The 17162-nt window shown below is 44.6% G+C and overlaps 1 protein-coding gene across 1 annotated transcript in view; it reads right to left on the bottom strand.

Moving 5' to 3' along the window:
* Nucleotides 1–17162, bottom strand: part of RASAL1 (RAS protein activator like 1) — a 1443380-nt gene that overhangs the window by 1261808 nt on the left and 164410 nt on the right. Inside the window, exon 2 of the mRNA XM_069619245.1 lies at nt 14976–15032. Within this exon, the coding sequence (XP_069475346.1) occupies nt 14976–15032 (57 nt within the window). The remainder of the gene's footprint in view (nt 1–14975; nt 15033–17162) is intronic.

Below are 17162 nucleotides of genomic sequence, written 5' to 3'. Positions count from 1 at the left end.
TGAACTGCCGATAGAGAGATTCCTTCTTGAATTGCCCAAAACCAGAGCTGCATTGCCTCTCTGCACAGTGGCAGTGATCCTACGCCTCCTCTTTTGTTGAGGTAGTGCATGGCCACTGTGTTGTCCGTCATTATCAGAAAATGTTTACCCTTTACAGATGGCAGAAAAGCCTTCAGCGCTAGTCTGATTGCTCTCAGCTCTAACATATTGATATGTAGTCTGGACTCTGATGGAGACCAACGACCGCTGATGGTCAAGTCATTGGTATGGGCCCCCCACCCCGTGAGTGAGGCATCTGTGACTACTGTTATCTCCGGCCATGGTTGCCAAAACATTTCTCCCTTCAAGATGTTTTCCTGGCAGGCCCACCACTGAAGGTCTCGAGCCACCTTGTCCGGAACCTGAAGGAGGTCTGTCATTCTCCCTGAGAATTGCGACCACTGAGTTCTCATTGCCCACTGAAGAGATCTCATTCTCAGGCGAGCCTCTGGCACAAGGAAGATGCAGGATGCCATGAGGCCTAGCAACCTCAAAAAGTCGAAGGCTGGGAGACGTTGGGCATTTTGAAACTTGGTGACCATCTGCAGAATATCTTGAGCCCTCACCTCTGGTGGCGAGGCTTTTCCCAGGGAAGTGTCCAGGACCGCTCCAATGAACTGGAGTCTCTATGATGGTATCATCTGTGACTTCTTTAAATTGAGGGAGAAGCCCAGTTTGTGATGGAAGTGGCAGACATAATCCAGCTGAATCTGAGCTTGTTTCGGAGATACAACTCTGATCAGCCAATCGTCCAGATAGGGGTACACATGAATTCCTTCCCTCCTTAGACTTGCAGCCACTACCGACATTAGCTTGGTGAAGACCCTCGGGGCGGAGGTCAGCCCAAATGGCAGAACTCGAAATTGATCATGAGAGCCGCCAATTGCGAACCTCTGTTTGAGATGGATTGGCACATGGAAATAAGCATCCTGGAGGTCCAGAGATACCAGCCAGTCCCGGAGCTGGAGGGCTTGAAGGATCTGAGAGAGAGTTACCATCTTGAACTTGTCTTTCCTGAGGAACTTTTTCTATTCTCGAAAGTCCAAGATAGGTCTCAGTCCTCCGTCTTTCTTCAGTATGAGAAAGTAGGGGGAGTACCAGCCCTTGTTCCTCTCCGCTACAGGTACCGGTTCTATGGCACCTTTCTCTAGCAGGTCTACAATTTCCTGCAAGAGGAGCGGATCTGGAACTTTCAGAGAGCTGTTCCCCGGTGGATGACTCTGAGGGATGCGTAGAAAAGGCAGGCAGTAACCTTGGGCAACTGTCTCCAATGCCCAAGCATCTGACGTAATAGCCTGCCATTCCGTCAGATGTTGAGTTAACCTGCCCCCTACTGGTGTTTTGTGAGGAGAGTCCTCAGAGCGGTTTGGAGGCGGCTGATGCAGATGTCGAGGGTAAAGAGGCACCTACTGCTGCTGCGGCTTTTGCATTTTTCCGCTCCTCTTGCAGGAAATCCACCTCGGGTGAATTTTTTCTGACCCCTTTGAACCGGCTGTCCTCTTGTCCTCTGCCTCTTCCGAATGCGGAATAGAAGCGAAAGGACTTAGCTCTCCAAGAGGTTCCTGAGGGGCGATATGGTGTCTGACGGATTGCAGCTCCCAGGGATTTTGCTGCTGCCTTTGATGTTTGTAGCTTTTCCAAACTGTCATCCGCCTTCTTACCAAACAAAGAAGAGCCATCAAAGGGCATATTCAAGAGTCTGCTTTGCACATCTGGAGCAAAACCAGACTTTCGCAATCAAGCAAATCTCTGGGTTGTTGTACTTGCCGCCATGGCCCTGCTGATGCTGACAGCAGAATCGATGCCAGTTTGAAGGGATTCGCACATAGCGTCTTTACCATCCTTGATGATGTTTAGGAACGCTTCCCTTTCTTCTCCCTCCGGGAGGCAGTCAGCCGCTGATGAAGCACACTCCCAAAGTGTGTGGCTGAACCTTGCGAGCATACAAGTAGCATTGATGGATTTCAACGCCATGCTACATGCAGAAAATACTTTTTTGGCCATAGAGTCATATCTCTTATCATCCCTGTCCTGTGGAACAGTAGGGTAAGCTGATTTACTACCTGATGAAGTAGCTGCCTGAACAACCAAACTCTCCGGAGTTGGGTGTTTGGATAAATATTCAGGGTCAGCAGAAGACACCCTACATTTAGCTGATCATTTCTTGCTAACCGCCGGGATTACCTCAGGTGTTTCCCAGTTTGCCAATATTCTCCTTTTTAATGCCGCATGAAATGGCACCACAGGATCCTCCTGTGGACTTTTGACCAAGATGTCTGTGAGGTCGTCTTGCTGAAAAGCAGGTGAGGGTGTGGACCACCCCATAAACTCTATTATCCTTGCCATCAAGGTTCTATAAGGGGTTTCAGCATGTTCCCCTGGGTCTGGTCTGGCAAATTCCACTTCTGGGGAAGTGTCCAACCCACTTGCTTCCTATAAGGATTCTTGGAGGTCTTTCAACCTACCTTCCTCAGAGGTAAATTCCTCTGGTACAGGAGTTGCAGATCCCTGCAACTCAAAAGGTCTTTCCTGATCCGAATCCTCCCCTTCTTCATAAATAGATGATAAGACTCTGGAGTGATCAGGTCTTGAAAATGGTATAAATCCCATTTCCAGAGCATAAGGGGCCAAATTCGTCATGATTGGCTGAGAAAATGTCAACATCGTCGACGCGGACGTTAAAGGCTTCAAAGACATCGAAAAAGGCGTTGAGAAAGGTGGTAGAGACCTCGATGAACTCGAGAGTATCGGAATTCTACTCGAGGTTGTCGACGACATTCTCGTGATCGAGGCTCTGGGTATGGCCACTGGCTGTGAGGTGGCCGTGGGTGTGTCCTTTCTCTGCCTCGACGTCGGCGTCGGCGTCGAAGACGGCGTCGACTCGACTGACCTGTGCGTCGAAGAACCCTTCGATAACGGCGTTGAAGACGCCGATCTATGCGTCAAAGGGATCGTCGAAGACGCGACTTTGCCTTTACTCGAGGGTTTGTGACGGTCTTCAGTGGCTTCTTTCGCCGGGTGCTGCGACTCGCAGCGTTTTGATTTTTCAGGTCTTTGACCCAGGGTATCACCCTCAGCTGTCTTCGAGGGGGTCGAGGCCGCTTTCTCGAAGATGCTAAGCATCTTTTTCCTGAATTCCTCCCACTCAGCCTGAGAGCTATGTTTGTGGGGCAGGAGACCCTTTTCAGGGAAACGGAAAAAGAAGACGAGGAAGGGGATCTTCGACGTCTCTTTTTTGAATGCTTAGATCTCAAAGAGTGATGGGAACTGCTTCGAGACCTAGAACGAGAATGTCTTTTGTGATGGCGAGGAGACGAATGTCTCGACTCCGCTGAGGAAATTTTCGAAGAAGTTTTAACTCCCTTACCTCTCTCGAGCTTCCCCTTACGCTCCTGTGAGGATCCGTCAACGACATTTTCTTTCCACAGTCTCGAAATTATTTTAAGCCGGACCGTGGAGTCGTCGGTTCTGATGAGGAAGCCATCGAGTACGAGTCGGTATTCACGAGGAATAATGAAGTATATTTGACTGGAGAACTGAGGAACGATATTCCGAGGCCCCACGAAGCGCGGAAAAATGGAACTGAGCAACGGACGCTGCGCGAGTCTATTTATACGCATGATGACGTCGGCGCCGATACGGAGGCTGTCGAGGGACATCAGCTCGAGGGACGTCGACGCGCAGCGCCCTCTACTGAAAAAATGTTCTGAGGCCAACAAGCTGGGAGATGATCTATCAAAGATAAGGAATACGTCGGAGGACACAATCCCTTTGAAAGGGGTGTTTTTCTATTTTAAGAGTGTTTTCCTTGAAAAACTTTACGAACATGCTACTTTGTTGTTACGTCCTTACAGTGGGCTATCTACTTGTAACCTACACCAGGTTTCTCATGTGGCTTTTTGTCCTATCGGGGGATGGGTCACCATCTTTTTCTTTTTTATTCTTCACTATTTCTATTTTTTTTTATTGTTCTTGAATAACCTTGCTTGCTTTTGTGTGAATCAAAAAAGGGTTGTTATGATGAATGCAAGATCTATGAATTATCTCAACATCATATCTTGAATTGTGAATGGACTCAAAACTGTGGCAAAAAGAACCAAAATTCTTTCCTACTTGAGAACTAATTAATGCGATATTGCCCTCCTCCAAGAGACACACGTAAACGGTTTTGAGGCTGAAAAATTGAAGCGGGCTGGGTCGGTGAAACATTTTTCTCAACCTATACATCCAGCAAAAGGGGAGTTTCAACACTTACAAATAAAAATCTGCCAATATCAATTCTTTCAAGCAAATCGGATAAGGAAGGGAGAGTGGTCTGTGTTTTAATGAAAGTACAGGATTTAAAAATACTCTTGTGCAATGTGTAGCAAATCGGATAAGGAAGGGAGAGTGGTCTGTGTTTTAATGAAAGTACAGGATTTAAAAATACTCTTGTGCAATGTGTATTCACCAAATTTGAATGACCCAATTTTCTTTCATGAGCTGGCTGCTTCGATTCAAAGCTATAATGTGGACTCAATTATCGTGGCTGGTGATTTCAACCAGGTGCTGGATCCGGCAATAGACCGTTCGAATGGAGATTTCTCGAGATATCCAAAACAAAGCCGAATGTCCTCGGAAAGCCTAATGAGAGAATTCAACCTCACAGACATTTGGAGGCTAGAACACCCGTGCGATAGAGACTATACCTTTCATTCTCAATGTCATGATACATACTCCTGCATTGATTTTATTTTTTTACTTCAGGCCAAGTGACTTCAAGTTGTTGTGAGTCCAAAATTGGGGTCATTGTTCTATCAGATCACGCTCCTGTTTCTTTAAACCTTTCACTGCAACATACCTTAATCAAATCGTCAAGATGGAGAATGAATTCAAACATACTTAACAATGAGCAAATCAGAGAGAAGGTAATAGATGAAATTGAAAACTTTATTCAAATAAATAGAACTGAACATGTTAGAGTTTCAACGATTTGGTAAGCACTGAAATGCTATGTCTGTGGTGTGCTGATTTCTAAAACCGGCAAACAAAGAAAGTTGACTGCAAAGGAAACCGAAAGACTAACCGCTGAGGCTAAACGCCTAGACAAATTGTTTGTAAATAGCAGAGATGAAGTGACCAAGACAGAGCTGAGGAAAGCAAAATATGAACTCAATAAACTAATCTTTAGCCAAGTGGACTATGCCCTTTTTCAGCAGAAAATTAATTACTTTGAAAATGGTGAGAAAGCAGGGAAGTTGTTAGCACACAGACTGAAAGTGGTGGAGAGCGAATGCTTCATTACTGCAATTGATGGTCCAAATAGCACAATAGAAACTCAACAAAAAGGAATAAATAAATTGTTTAATGATTTTTATGAAAATCTATATGAATCTGATCTGTCTTGTGATGAGACTGAGATCGATGCCTATCTCAATTCCTATGACATACCTGAACTCTCAGATGATCGATCAGTAAGTCTGGAGGGTGAATTTACAGTTGAAGATATACAGTTGGCCATTTCCAAGCTCTCAATAGGCAAATCCACTGCTTTGGACGGTCTGCCAAATGAATTTTACAAACTCCTACCTGAATCGGCTTTACAGCTCTTATGCGATGTATACAAGGATGCCTTTGAGTCCGGTGCATTACCCAAAAAAATACAACATGCTTTGATAACTGTCCTGAGGAAAAAAGACAAACCCGCCACAAGATGCGAGAACTAAAGGCCGATTAGCCTGATTAATTGTGACTGCAAAATTCTAGCAAAAATGTTATCTGTGCGATTGAAGACAGTAATAACGTCGCTAGTTCATGTAAACCAAGTTGGATTTGTTACAGGAGGGGCAGTAGCAGATAAGAAGAGACGCCTGTTGTTAACGATTGAAAAAGGGCATAAGAAGCAAATGGCCAATGCCGTAATCTCTATGGACACCGAGAAGGCATTCGATCATGATGAGTGGGCTTTCCTGTCCTCGTGAATGAAGAGGATGAAGTTTGGTCGAATCTTTCAACAGTGTGTGCAACTACTATATAGGGAACTGTCTGCTAGTGTGCTCACTAACGGTCTCATCTCTGAGGCTTTTAAACTTTATAGAGGTACAAGACAGAGTTGCCCGCTCTCACCTTTGTTATTCATCCTATCCATGGAGCCCATGGCAATTTGTTTGAGAGCGGATGTCAATCACCGGCCTATAATTGGGAGTGAAAGAAGTAATTTGATCTGGTTATATGCTGATGATTTGCTGGTTGCCCTCCAGGATCCGGCCAGCGGTATTCCCAATATGATGCAAGACATTGAGCAGTTTTCAGCAGTCTCAGGTTATAAAATCAATTGGACTAAGTCCGAAATGTTACCACTCAACAACCTGTGCCAACAGAACTCATGTGCTCGGTTTCAGTTCAGATGGTTTGTGGGAAAAATGAAATACTTGGGTATCTGGATTGGAGCTGAAATGGTAAAGTTGCCTGCAATGAATCTCGGAATACTTATCCCGAAATTGAGATCAGATCTTGAGAGATGGGGACTCCTAAAATTGTCTTTGTGGGGGAAGATTAATTGCATAAAGATGAAATTGGCTCCACAAGTAAATTATGTTTTATCGATGTTACCACTCAAGATCCCAAATCATTTCTTCAAAGAAATAGACAGACTTATGCAAAAGTTCATTTGGGACGGGAAACGCCCAAGGCTTGCAATTTGCAAATTACAACTTCCATTGAAACAGGGTGGGATGAACTTACCTAACTTCACTGACTATCAACTGTATTTTTCTGCTCGCCATCTGTGTAAGACCATTGACTCCGACAATGACTGCTCACATTGCCTGACATGGGAGTGTGGTGTGGCGTCCCAGTTGGATCCAGAAGCATTATTGACTACTAAGAAGAATAAATCAAGAGAAGCTAATCCTTTGACCAGTTTTTTAAAGGATTGCTGGTGCGAAATTTCCAAGTGCATGAATGCGGACCCCTACCTACACCTGGATGTCTCCATCTGGCTTACCCCGGCCCTGAGGTATCAAGGTAAGATTCTTTTTTGGCCTGAGTGGTTCTTGGTGGGTATTAAATACTTTCATGATCTGATATTAGGAGGCAAATGGGTTTCTTACGCGCAACTATGTCAGACACATAATATGGCTGATTGTACATTCGCTGAATATAGGAAATTGAAGAATATTATTGCTACATGTCTTGAGATGCCTCAATTACCAGCTGAGAATGTAGCTTGATCCGCTCTGCGAACATGTATGAGTGCCTCGCACTCGGCTACTACGATGTATGGTTTCTTTAAATCTTGCCGTAAAGGCGATCCAAGCCTGTCAACCATTTGGGCATAAGAACTTGGAGAGGTAATCGATCCTTTTTGCTGGCAACGTTGTTGTGAGAATACGCACTTGGTGAGCCTTGACTGGGGCCTTAGAGCTTCTCAAACGAAAATACTCTTTAGAGCTTAATGGACGCCTGTGAAGTTATACAAGAGACAACTCATGCAGAATGATCTTTGTTGGAAGTGCTACAGAATAAGGGGATCACTCAGTCATCTAATGTGGTTCTGCACAAAAACAAGGACGTTTTGGGAGAGTATTTGTGAAAGACTGGGATTGGTCTTGAACTTTACAGTCCCCTTATCAGCCTCTTTAATGATTCTAGGTGATATATCTGTGCTGGGTGAACTCCCCTTTGGCAGGATTACTTGGTTGCTTCGTGCCTGTATGATCCCTAAGAGAATGATTCTAAGATCTTGGAAGTCAAGCGGCTCCTTCAATATTGATGAAAGGGTGGAGGAGCTTCTTGTTGTCTCAACTTATGAGAAAACCATCTACAAGAATGTAGCAGACATTGATAAGTTATGGGCCATTTGGGACAGTTTCCTTGAAGTTTATGGATCAAGTGGATTTTACATTTGGTGTGTAGTGTCTCTGGGGAAAGGTCCTCAGTGTGGCTAATTCATTCTTATTTCTACATTTTGGAGTCGTCATAGGCTACCTTTTTAAAAGATTTGGAGTAATGGTTATTAATATAATTATTTATTTTAATGATTTTATATCCTATGTTTATTTTCTCTTTTCTGTTCTTTATTCTCTCTATTTTATAAATCTTCTTTTTGATTTCCTTGCTGAATTATATATTGGTATTTTGTTTTTCATTATTATTTAGACATCAGATGTATTAGATTTCAATGTAATGTAAAAAGTTTAATTGGTTGATGATTATACTTCTATGCAATAAAAAGTTGAACTACAAAAAGAAAAAGGGGCCGTACATCCACTGCTGATGGAAGCAGGCTTAGATTTTAATGAACTCTCCATCTAGGACCATGCCTGCCATTTCTAAGGAAGGAATTGTTGGGGGTGGGCCGCATCAATTACATAACTGCTTGTAGGGAGTTAACATTCTTTGTGCCACACAGTCTTCTTTCAGGCCCATGTGTGTGCATGCTTCCGAATGATGATGGACAGGGGCTCTGTTAATCACCTTTTAATATTATTGACCATGGTGTCTTGCCACATTGCTACTGGACCCGGGGGTAACTGCAGGGTCTATTCTACAAAGGGACATTTTGTTGGTCACAGGCAGAGCCCCGACAGGCTGCTATCCCTCTTTCTTCAATGTATATGGGAAGCTGGTAGAGCGTTGGGCCATCCCACATATGGATGGAATTGTATTCAGCTGTCTCACTGCTTATTTGTGTGCTCTGAAGCAACTTCCTTTGCATGCTGCACATTATAAACAAGGTTCCCTGCTTTCCATTTTACTGATTTCTACACCTAAACACAAATAGTAATCGCTCTGTTTCCCATCAGTATTTGTTTGCAAAAAGCAGAAATAAATGACAACGCAGGGTTCATGGTTGGCTCTTCAAACTGTCAATCATGTTTCGAAATGGCTGCGTGAGCTAACATAACTAAGATACTAAAAAGACACTGATTTCCTTTGAAGTTGTATGCATGGCTGCAGAGATGCTACTCATAACAGCAGCCATACAAAAGCAGCCGTTTGTAGTTAATATGATAAAGAATTTTGGCTTCATAGTTAAAGGCCAAGCTACTTTAGGCAGACAAGCGCTAATGTACATTTTGTATTTAAATAAGTGTAGATACATGCAGATAAAATGACCAGAAAAGAAATATAGAAAAGTACAAATGAAAGGCCATAAAATGTAGGTACCATAAAACCTCGAGCCTTATCACAACTAAATGAATAAGTATCTCAATCTACCTTGGCTTTGGAAAGGTCCTAATCAGGGCTCTAAGTGGACCGGGGCTGAGTGCTCCAGAGGTGGGGCTCTGTCTGGCTCCCTCAACTTTCCCTAGATGCGCAAATTTCCTTAGGCAGCCCTTTCACCCAACGGAGCTGCATGGTGAAAGGGCTGCCTCTGGGGATCGGCACTTCGGATTAAGAAAAAAAGGAGAGGCAGGGCACCAAACGGTTTTGGTAACAGTGCGGCCTCCTCTCCTTTTGTTTCTTAATCCGAGGCTAGGATACTCAAGGAAGGCCGTTTAGCACATGACTGTTGGTTGAAAGACCTGTGAGAGGGGATTGGCTTCTGCTATCATACCTTTTGGTGCACCCACCTCCTTTTGTCATCGTTATTATGGTATTTATTGGGCACAGACTTAGCTACGAGAAGCCACAAAGTGCTTTACAATTATAGGGGGAAGAACACAGCGAGGGGAGCAGAGAAAAAGAGGGTGGGGGCTAACAGGGGAGTGTGGACAATTGGCAGCAAAGGATCAACAAGCAACCATGAGAGGAAACAGTGAAGAGCAGATCACCCAGTCTCAGGTGGGGTAGGGAGTGTAGTGTTTGTGTGAACTTAGGTGTTAGGGAGGAGCCATGAAGGTCTTGAGCTCTTTCCTGGACTCTAGAAGCAACAGGGTAAGACTGATGTTGATGGGCAGAGGTTCCAGAGTCTTGTGGCGTAGACAGAGAAGGCATGTCTTCTGGTTCTTTCCTTCCTGCACCAGCAGAGTTCAAGTCTGCCATTGTCCTTAGTTCTGGTGGATCGCAGGCCTCCGAAGATACTGAGTATCTGATTGAGGTAGCTTGGGGACTTCAGGGTGACAGCCTTATCGATGATGCAACAGGATTTGAAGATGATACAGGCTTGCAGCAGGAGCCAGCGCAGTTTGATGAGGGTCGGGTTGCTATGGTCGAATTTGCAGAGTACTTTTGATTTTTAATGACAGGCTCTGACCTCTACAGGCAGCTCTTTGACCTAACGGAAAGGGCAGCCTACTGGTGTTGAAGCTTGTGTTTAAGAAACAAGAAAAGAAGTGGGCGAAGCTAAAGGTATCACAGAAATGCGCCTGCTTCTCTTGCTTGACTCACAATGCCCCCTACTTCCAGCACCCCCACTGTCCATGCTTAGACCACGCCCCCTTGTTAGAGTCCCCCTCCCAATTCTTCATCCTATGTAAAGCACTCCTTCTAATGTAAAGTTTGTCTTGGGTGGATGACTGGTCTACAGTTGGTGCATAATGTTGAAGCCCTGATGCTGAGTCTCTCACTTTGAGTGTATAAACCACATGGTCGCTTCCATGACAAGTTTAAGGTGGCCATAAGGATCTGCAAAGCTTTTCTAGTTATGAGACCAGGATATCTGCACTCTAGTTTGGCACAACACAGGTCAATATCTACAGCACTGCATGGTCAGAGGGAGCGGAGCATTCCTTACCTGATGTAGGGTTCTACAGACAACCATAGGGACACGCTCTTTCTGCCCTGCTGCAAAGCTACTTCTTATATATCGTATTCATCTTTTGGGTGCATGAGTAGGGCAGATTCCCCACCAATGGGATGTCTCTGCCTTGGATGGAAGCCGAAAATGTGGTGTGTGGAGGGGGGAGCACTAAAGTGTAATGAACCAAGTCCTGATGGTGATGGTCCTGCGGAAGCCCTTGCAATCCTCTAGGTCGCTGATTGGGGAGCAGTACGGAGGGATAAAACCTGGCTCATTCCAGTAGCGGAGGAACAAAGGGGTTGGTATGGAATTAAATTATTACAATTTAAAGGAGAGTGTAGACGATGGGAAGACCAAAGGGCTGGAATTGGGTCAGATTTCTCTGCACGCAAAATCCGCAGAAATGTGTCTCCACGTATCCAGGGCATCCAAATGTCCATGCCCATGCTGCCGTAATACACTGCACTCGCCGCCACAGTGAGCATCTTTTCCCAGGGCTCCGAGAAATTGCATGCTCAAAAGAGCTCTGTAGCTAAACCGTATCTTATTATTGTGTAATTTTAAACGTAAGCACATTAAAGTGCAATTACTTTTAGATAGCTGCAGACCCAGCAGGCAGTGGATAATTAGGCAAGACTGTTATCTTTTAAGAGGCACCACTGGTGGGTGATTAAAATTAGGAGGGATGCACAAAGCTGCATTCTATGTAACACAATGACTAAAAGATCACGTATTTTCTTTCATTGTGTTTCTTTCCTAAGCATTTTTAGGCCCGTGTTAATCTGCATGATGGCAATTGTAGGCCTCTATTCAGGATGGGGAAAATAAATCTACAGTCATACGCTGTTTGGTGAACTATATTGTCAGGATGGATTATTATGTCATTTGTGCATTACACGTCATCTCTCTTCAACAGTGTTATTTTACTCATGTGTTTTTTTACACCTTGTATAAGCTTGCCATTTAGCTGTCATAACTCCACCCTTCGCCTGGCCACCTTTACTGCCACCGGCTCTCCCTCAACCTCCTGGTCGAATCCCAGTGTATTTATTTCTATCGATTTTCAGCACCTAGGCCTGATGTATGATCCAAAGTGTCTTGAATTTAATCTGCTTGGAAACTGGAAGCCAGTGCCTGGAGACAAGTGCTTCCAAATATGGTTTTGCAGAGTTTCAGTGAGAGGAAAGCTATTGAAAGAGAAACCGAGCAAGATCAAGGAATACACGTTTACTATACTCGGGCGTGGAGGAGATAAAGGCTTTAACTGCAGAGCCTTTGTAAAGGAATGCCCGGTAATGAAGGCACATCTTATGGGAGCAGAGGTAGAGGATACAGGGGCTGACTACATGGTTGACCAATGCAGTTAGGATTAAGGAGGCTTTGAAGGGGAAACCGCGATTCCTTCCCCGCATGCAAGAAGACAGAGGTTGGCTGGGACATGGAGGCAAGATAGATGAGTTCTAAGAGCCAGCACGGTGGTTCAAAATGTTCACTTCTGCGTAATAATCATCCAGTTTGAGCTGGTTCAATTGTATCCAAGCATGGATGGCTTTCCTACATTCAAAGGAAGAAATTACCTTTGGTGGGGGAAATGCAATAACTTAGTATGTGTGGGTACAGAAGGTGAAGCCAAAATAGCTGATAAGGGAGGCAATAAGTCGTTATTAGAGATTAGCAGATGGTGGTCATTACTGACCTCCCCCCAGCCTACCAGATGCTTGGAATGCAGTCAATAACTACTAATATTGACTCCATTCCAAACACCCTGACTTCAGTAGCATTTCACTGAATTCAAGAACAGCAATGAAATTTCCCAGCAAAATGCTCTTTCAACAAGAAACTCCCTCTCCTAGAGAATATTTTTGTCAATGCACCTTCAATGTGACAAGCACCATCAAATGTAAGACACCCCAGTGAAAGCTAAAACATGGGACAGCGGTTGCAGTTTCATACAGAGAAATTGTTCACTTGTACATAACACCTAATGCATGTTCATGCTAAAAGTGTTTAATTTCAACCAAGTTTATAGTTAAAATGCTTAACTTATAACGATAACCACGTTGTTTAAATATAACAAAGTAAAACGACATTTAATTAAAACTGCATTTAATTACTAACACATTTTCTGTATTTACTCACCATTAAACTAATGCTGTTTTACTTCATCAGCACAACTCCAAAACCTGTGCTGCCAATAGCACTATTTGATAAATACCTTTTAGACCTTGGAAGGAGTCATTACTGCTTGGGATAATGGCCCAGTGAGCCTTCACCATGTAGCCCAAGGCGGGGCAGGACATTATCCCATGGTGATAACCCTTCCTTCGGTCCACAAGTCTACATTAATGTTAATGAAGTGCCTTATTTGACAACAAAAGATGGTTGGGGTTTGGAGGGATAGAGGCGCGTGGGTTATGTTATGCAGTCTTGTACTGCACACTGTTGCCACTTGCGTGGTGTCTTGGTGCTCTCGTGGATCCGCAATGGAAGGTGAATTGGGGGGGTTTGTTAGTGGGATTGAGAGGGAGACGAGCAAGAGAGCTTTGATGTGCTGTTGGCAGCTCCAGGTCGGAAAAACTGGTCACTGAGCGTTGGTGTGTTTTTGGTTGGTAGCCGTCATGCAGTGTTGGGGTATGATTGTGCATGTGTGCTTTGAGTGTGCTTGTGTTTGGTTTCATGTTGGATGTTGTGGAGTGTGTGCTGTATAGGGAGGGTTGTATTCAGTTAGGAGCTTGAGGGTGAGTATGCAGAGTATTGGGTTTTTAGTATGGTTAGTTAAGTGCAACACATTTCCTACCCCCCAAAAATCCATCCAAGTGCGACACATTTACTACCCCCAAAATCCATCTAAGTGTAAGACATTTCCTACCCTGAAAATCCATCAAGTGTAACATATTTCCTCCCACCAAAATACACGTAAGTGCTGCACACAGATAATTTTCAATCATTTCTATGGGGCTATTTAGGGGGCGAAGCAGGTGATCTATACAGCAATATGATGGTTGTAATGTAGAAGTGGCAGAGTTTCATTGTGTGCAATAGTGGCTGTGTTCTCCGCCAATGCCACTTTACCTTAGTTGTAGCTATAGGGTGCTTTGTTGGTCGTCCATGGGAGAACAGGGGCAGCCATGGACATGAACTGCCCAGAAAGGAGCTGCCCTTTGCCTCTGGTCCCTAGCCAGTGAAGCTGCCCTGGGTTCCTCTGCTAAAAGGGCAGCTTTCGAGGGAAGCCATCTACTCACGGGGAGGGGAGGATGGAAAGGCGCGGGCGGAGTATGTGGTGGGGTGTGGGAAGGAATCGGGTTGGAGGAGATAGAACGAAAAGGGGGAAAGAAACCAAAATGGATGCCGGCACAGAGGGGGCACTTACCTGGGTTGTTCTTAGTTAGGACTGTTAAAGAGCAATGTTTTTAACAATTGCCTGAAGTTGAGATGGTCCACTGTCATTCGTATTTCCTTTGGGAGCGAGTTCCAGTGCTTCGCTGCTATGCAAAGAATGCTGATCCTCCAACGCGGGCAGAGTATGTGATGGGGTGTGGGAAGGAATCGGGTTGGAGGAGATAGAACGAAAAGGGATAAAGAAACCAAAATGGATGCCGGCACAGAGGGGGCACTTACCTGGGTTGTTCTTAGTTAGGACTGCTAAAGAGCAATGTTTTTAACAATTTCCTGAAGTTGAGATGGTCCACTGTCATTCGTATTTCCTTTGGGAGCGAGTTCCAGTGCTTCCCTGCTATGCAAAGAATGCTGATCCTCCAAATTTCTGTTTTGAGTATTGTTTTGGTTCAATGCGAGTGAGTGTCTTAGTGTTCGTGCAGTGGATTTGACTGCTGTGTTTCACTGGAGGGAGGTAATGCAGAAGTAAGTGCCCGTTTTCCCAGTGGCTTCAAGGTGTGCAAAGTATTTTTACCGATCCGGTCCTCTTGGCCTGTAATGATGATTATTTTGGTTCACCCCCTTTTTTAAAAATTCTGTGTTTTGGAGTGTGTAATGATGCACCCGGGAGTGTGGGCTTGGGTTTCCTATAAACATAGCATAGGACGATAACACACTGGGTTCACAGCTTTCAATTAGGGAGGGTACCAGGTTGCATTAGGATAATGTTAAACTCTACCCAGATTCCTGGTGCCTGAAGTTGGGATAGGCCTCAGTCCTGATGAAGGCTTTGTGTCAATCACTTCTCAACCTCGTGACCTCTGCTCCCACAAGCACCTGCTGGACAATATACATTACGGCTTCTTATTACCGAGAGTGAAAGTGGGACACTCACCTGGCCACCACCTCGTTGTCCACCTTCACTATGCAGTAGGGGTCGCTGGTGCCGGACCTTGAGAGCAAGAGAAAATTGAGCATTGGCTAAATATTAACAGAAAGCGAGAATTCCACAGCACAGTCTTTCTATTCATAAACAGTACCCCTGACTCCTGGGACACCAATGGAGGGCGGGCGAGGGGCTTTCTCCACATGACATGCTATAGGAGAGGGCGGGAGAGGGGGGGCATCATAGAATGGAATCACTGTGTTTCAAGTCACTGGATCTATTCACCTACTCTGAGCAATGTTCGTTTTTTTGTTTACCTTGAACCAGGCCCACTGACGAGACAGGACGCCACTCGGGATAAAGGTCTGTTTGTGCAGTTCCACAATTACCAGGACTTGGGGGGGTGAAAGTGGGCAGTAGAAGCAGAGGGCGGCTGACGCAGATCAGGGAAAGTAGCGGTAACAGAGCAAAAGGGCGGCTGCACCTAACAGCACCAGGATTGAGCAGCAGCGGGAATGCGGGGAGCTGGAAATGTGAACAGAATAATCTGGGATTCCATGGGAAGGGGGGAGTGGGGAGCAGTGACAGGGACAGGGCAGTTGGAGGAGTCATGGAAGGCAAGGGATAAGCAAGTAAAACCTCTGAAAAACGCACGACTAAAATAAAATGGCAGAAATAAATAGAGATGATTTGAAACGTTAGCAAATCATGTAATGAAGCAACCTGGGCAAGACAGACATTTTTATAGTAACATGTTGAGCAAAACGAGTATGACTGTAGTTTTATTTTCCTCATCCTGAATGGAAGACTACAAATCCTAGCTTGCAATAAAATGTGAACTGCAAAACATAAAATCTGGGTCTTAAACTGCAGACTTGAAGAAAAAGACACTGATAGAAAATGCACAATCCAATAGCACGCTTGTAGTCATTATTTCACACTTCATACAGCTTTCCTATCCTATTTCCCTCCTATTTCCTATCACCCAACATTTGAACCTCTTAAGGTACAATAGCAACTCCCAAATGCTGCGTCTGCAAACCCTCACGTTAGTGGCACATTAATGTGCTTAAATGAAAAACAAAGACAATCCATAGCAGGAGCAGCCGGTCACTATGCGTGCACTCTGTGCCAGCTCTGGCATTGGTTTTTCATTTGCCTAAATTTGGGATTCAGGATCCTAGTAAACCATTTTTGCAAATAAGGAATCTGGGGAAATGCAGCCCAATTCCAGCTCTGGAAATGGGATAAACCTGGGAAGTCTTTGGCTCTGAGCCGGTAACAAGACAGGAGTGTGTCTCATGGCACCATACTAGAGAGAGTGGTAGCAGCAGATGGGTGTGCCTTATCGGTCTAAAGAGAGTGGTAGCAAGAGAGTGGTGTGATCTATAGGACTAGAGCACAGAGGGGAGAGTGGTGGCATGAGCGGGTGTGCCTTATGGGTCTAGTGAACCAAGGGGAAAGTGATAGTGGCCGAGGGGAGTGCCTTATGGTTCTAGAAAGAGTGACAGCAGGTAAGGGGGTGTCTTATGGGTCTCGAACACAAAGAAGAGAGTGACGGCAGGAGGTGGGTACCTTATGGGTTTAGTGAACTAAGGGGAAAGGGAAAGCATGAGATGGGCGTGCCTTATGAGAAGGAATGGTGGCAGGAGAGGGTCATGCCTTATGGTTCTTGACACAGTAGTCAAATGGGGATTGGGGTGTACCGCTTATTCAATAATTTGATACTTTTAAATGGCTGATTATTCAAATTGTTCCAAAAAATTCCTAAAACCTCTGGTGCAAATGGGTCAAATCCTAGGCCCTAGGATAAGAGAAATACAATCCCATGTGGACCCATTAAACCAATGAGTAGCCCAACTGCACTCTAAAGGGACATCCCCCAAAGCCATTTCTTTTCAACTCATCTTCTTCATTCAAAAGAACACAAAAGTGGAAGTAAAGTTACATAACACTTCTAGTGACATTTTAATCAAAATTGTTTAGAGCTAAAAAAAATGCATAACTCTTATATTAAGCACATGGAAAGTTCTTTGGCTGCTGAAACATAACTTATATCAACATTTTGAGATTTAATATCGCACCGACAGCATCAAGTTTGAACAAAAGAAAAGATTTCCACATTAATGTCACCCCGACGCGTTTTGGATAAAAAAAATATCCTTTTTCAAGGGCTATTCTGCTGTCTTCCTATAA

This window comes from Ambystoma mexicanum, chromosome 10, assembly GCF_040938575.1.
Source record: "Ambystoma mexicanum isolate Mex_15411 chromosome 10, UKY_AmexF1_1, whole genome shotgun sequence".
Lineage (NCBI taxonomy): Eukaryota > Metazoa > Chordata > Amphibia > Caudata > Ambystomatidae > Ambystoma > Ambystoma mexicanum.
This window is presented reverse-complemented; position numbering and strand designations above follow the sequence as displayed.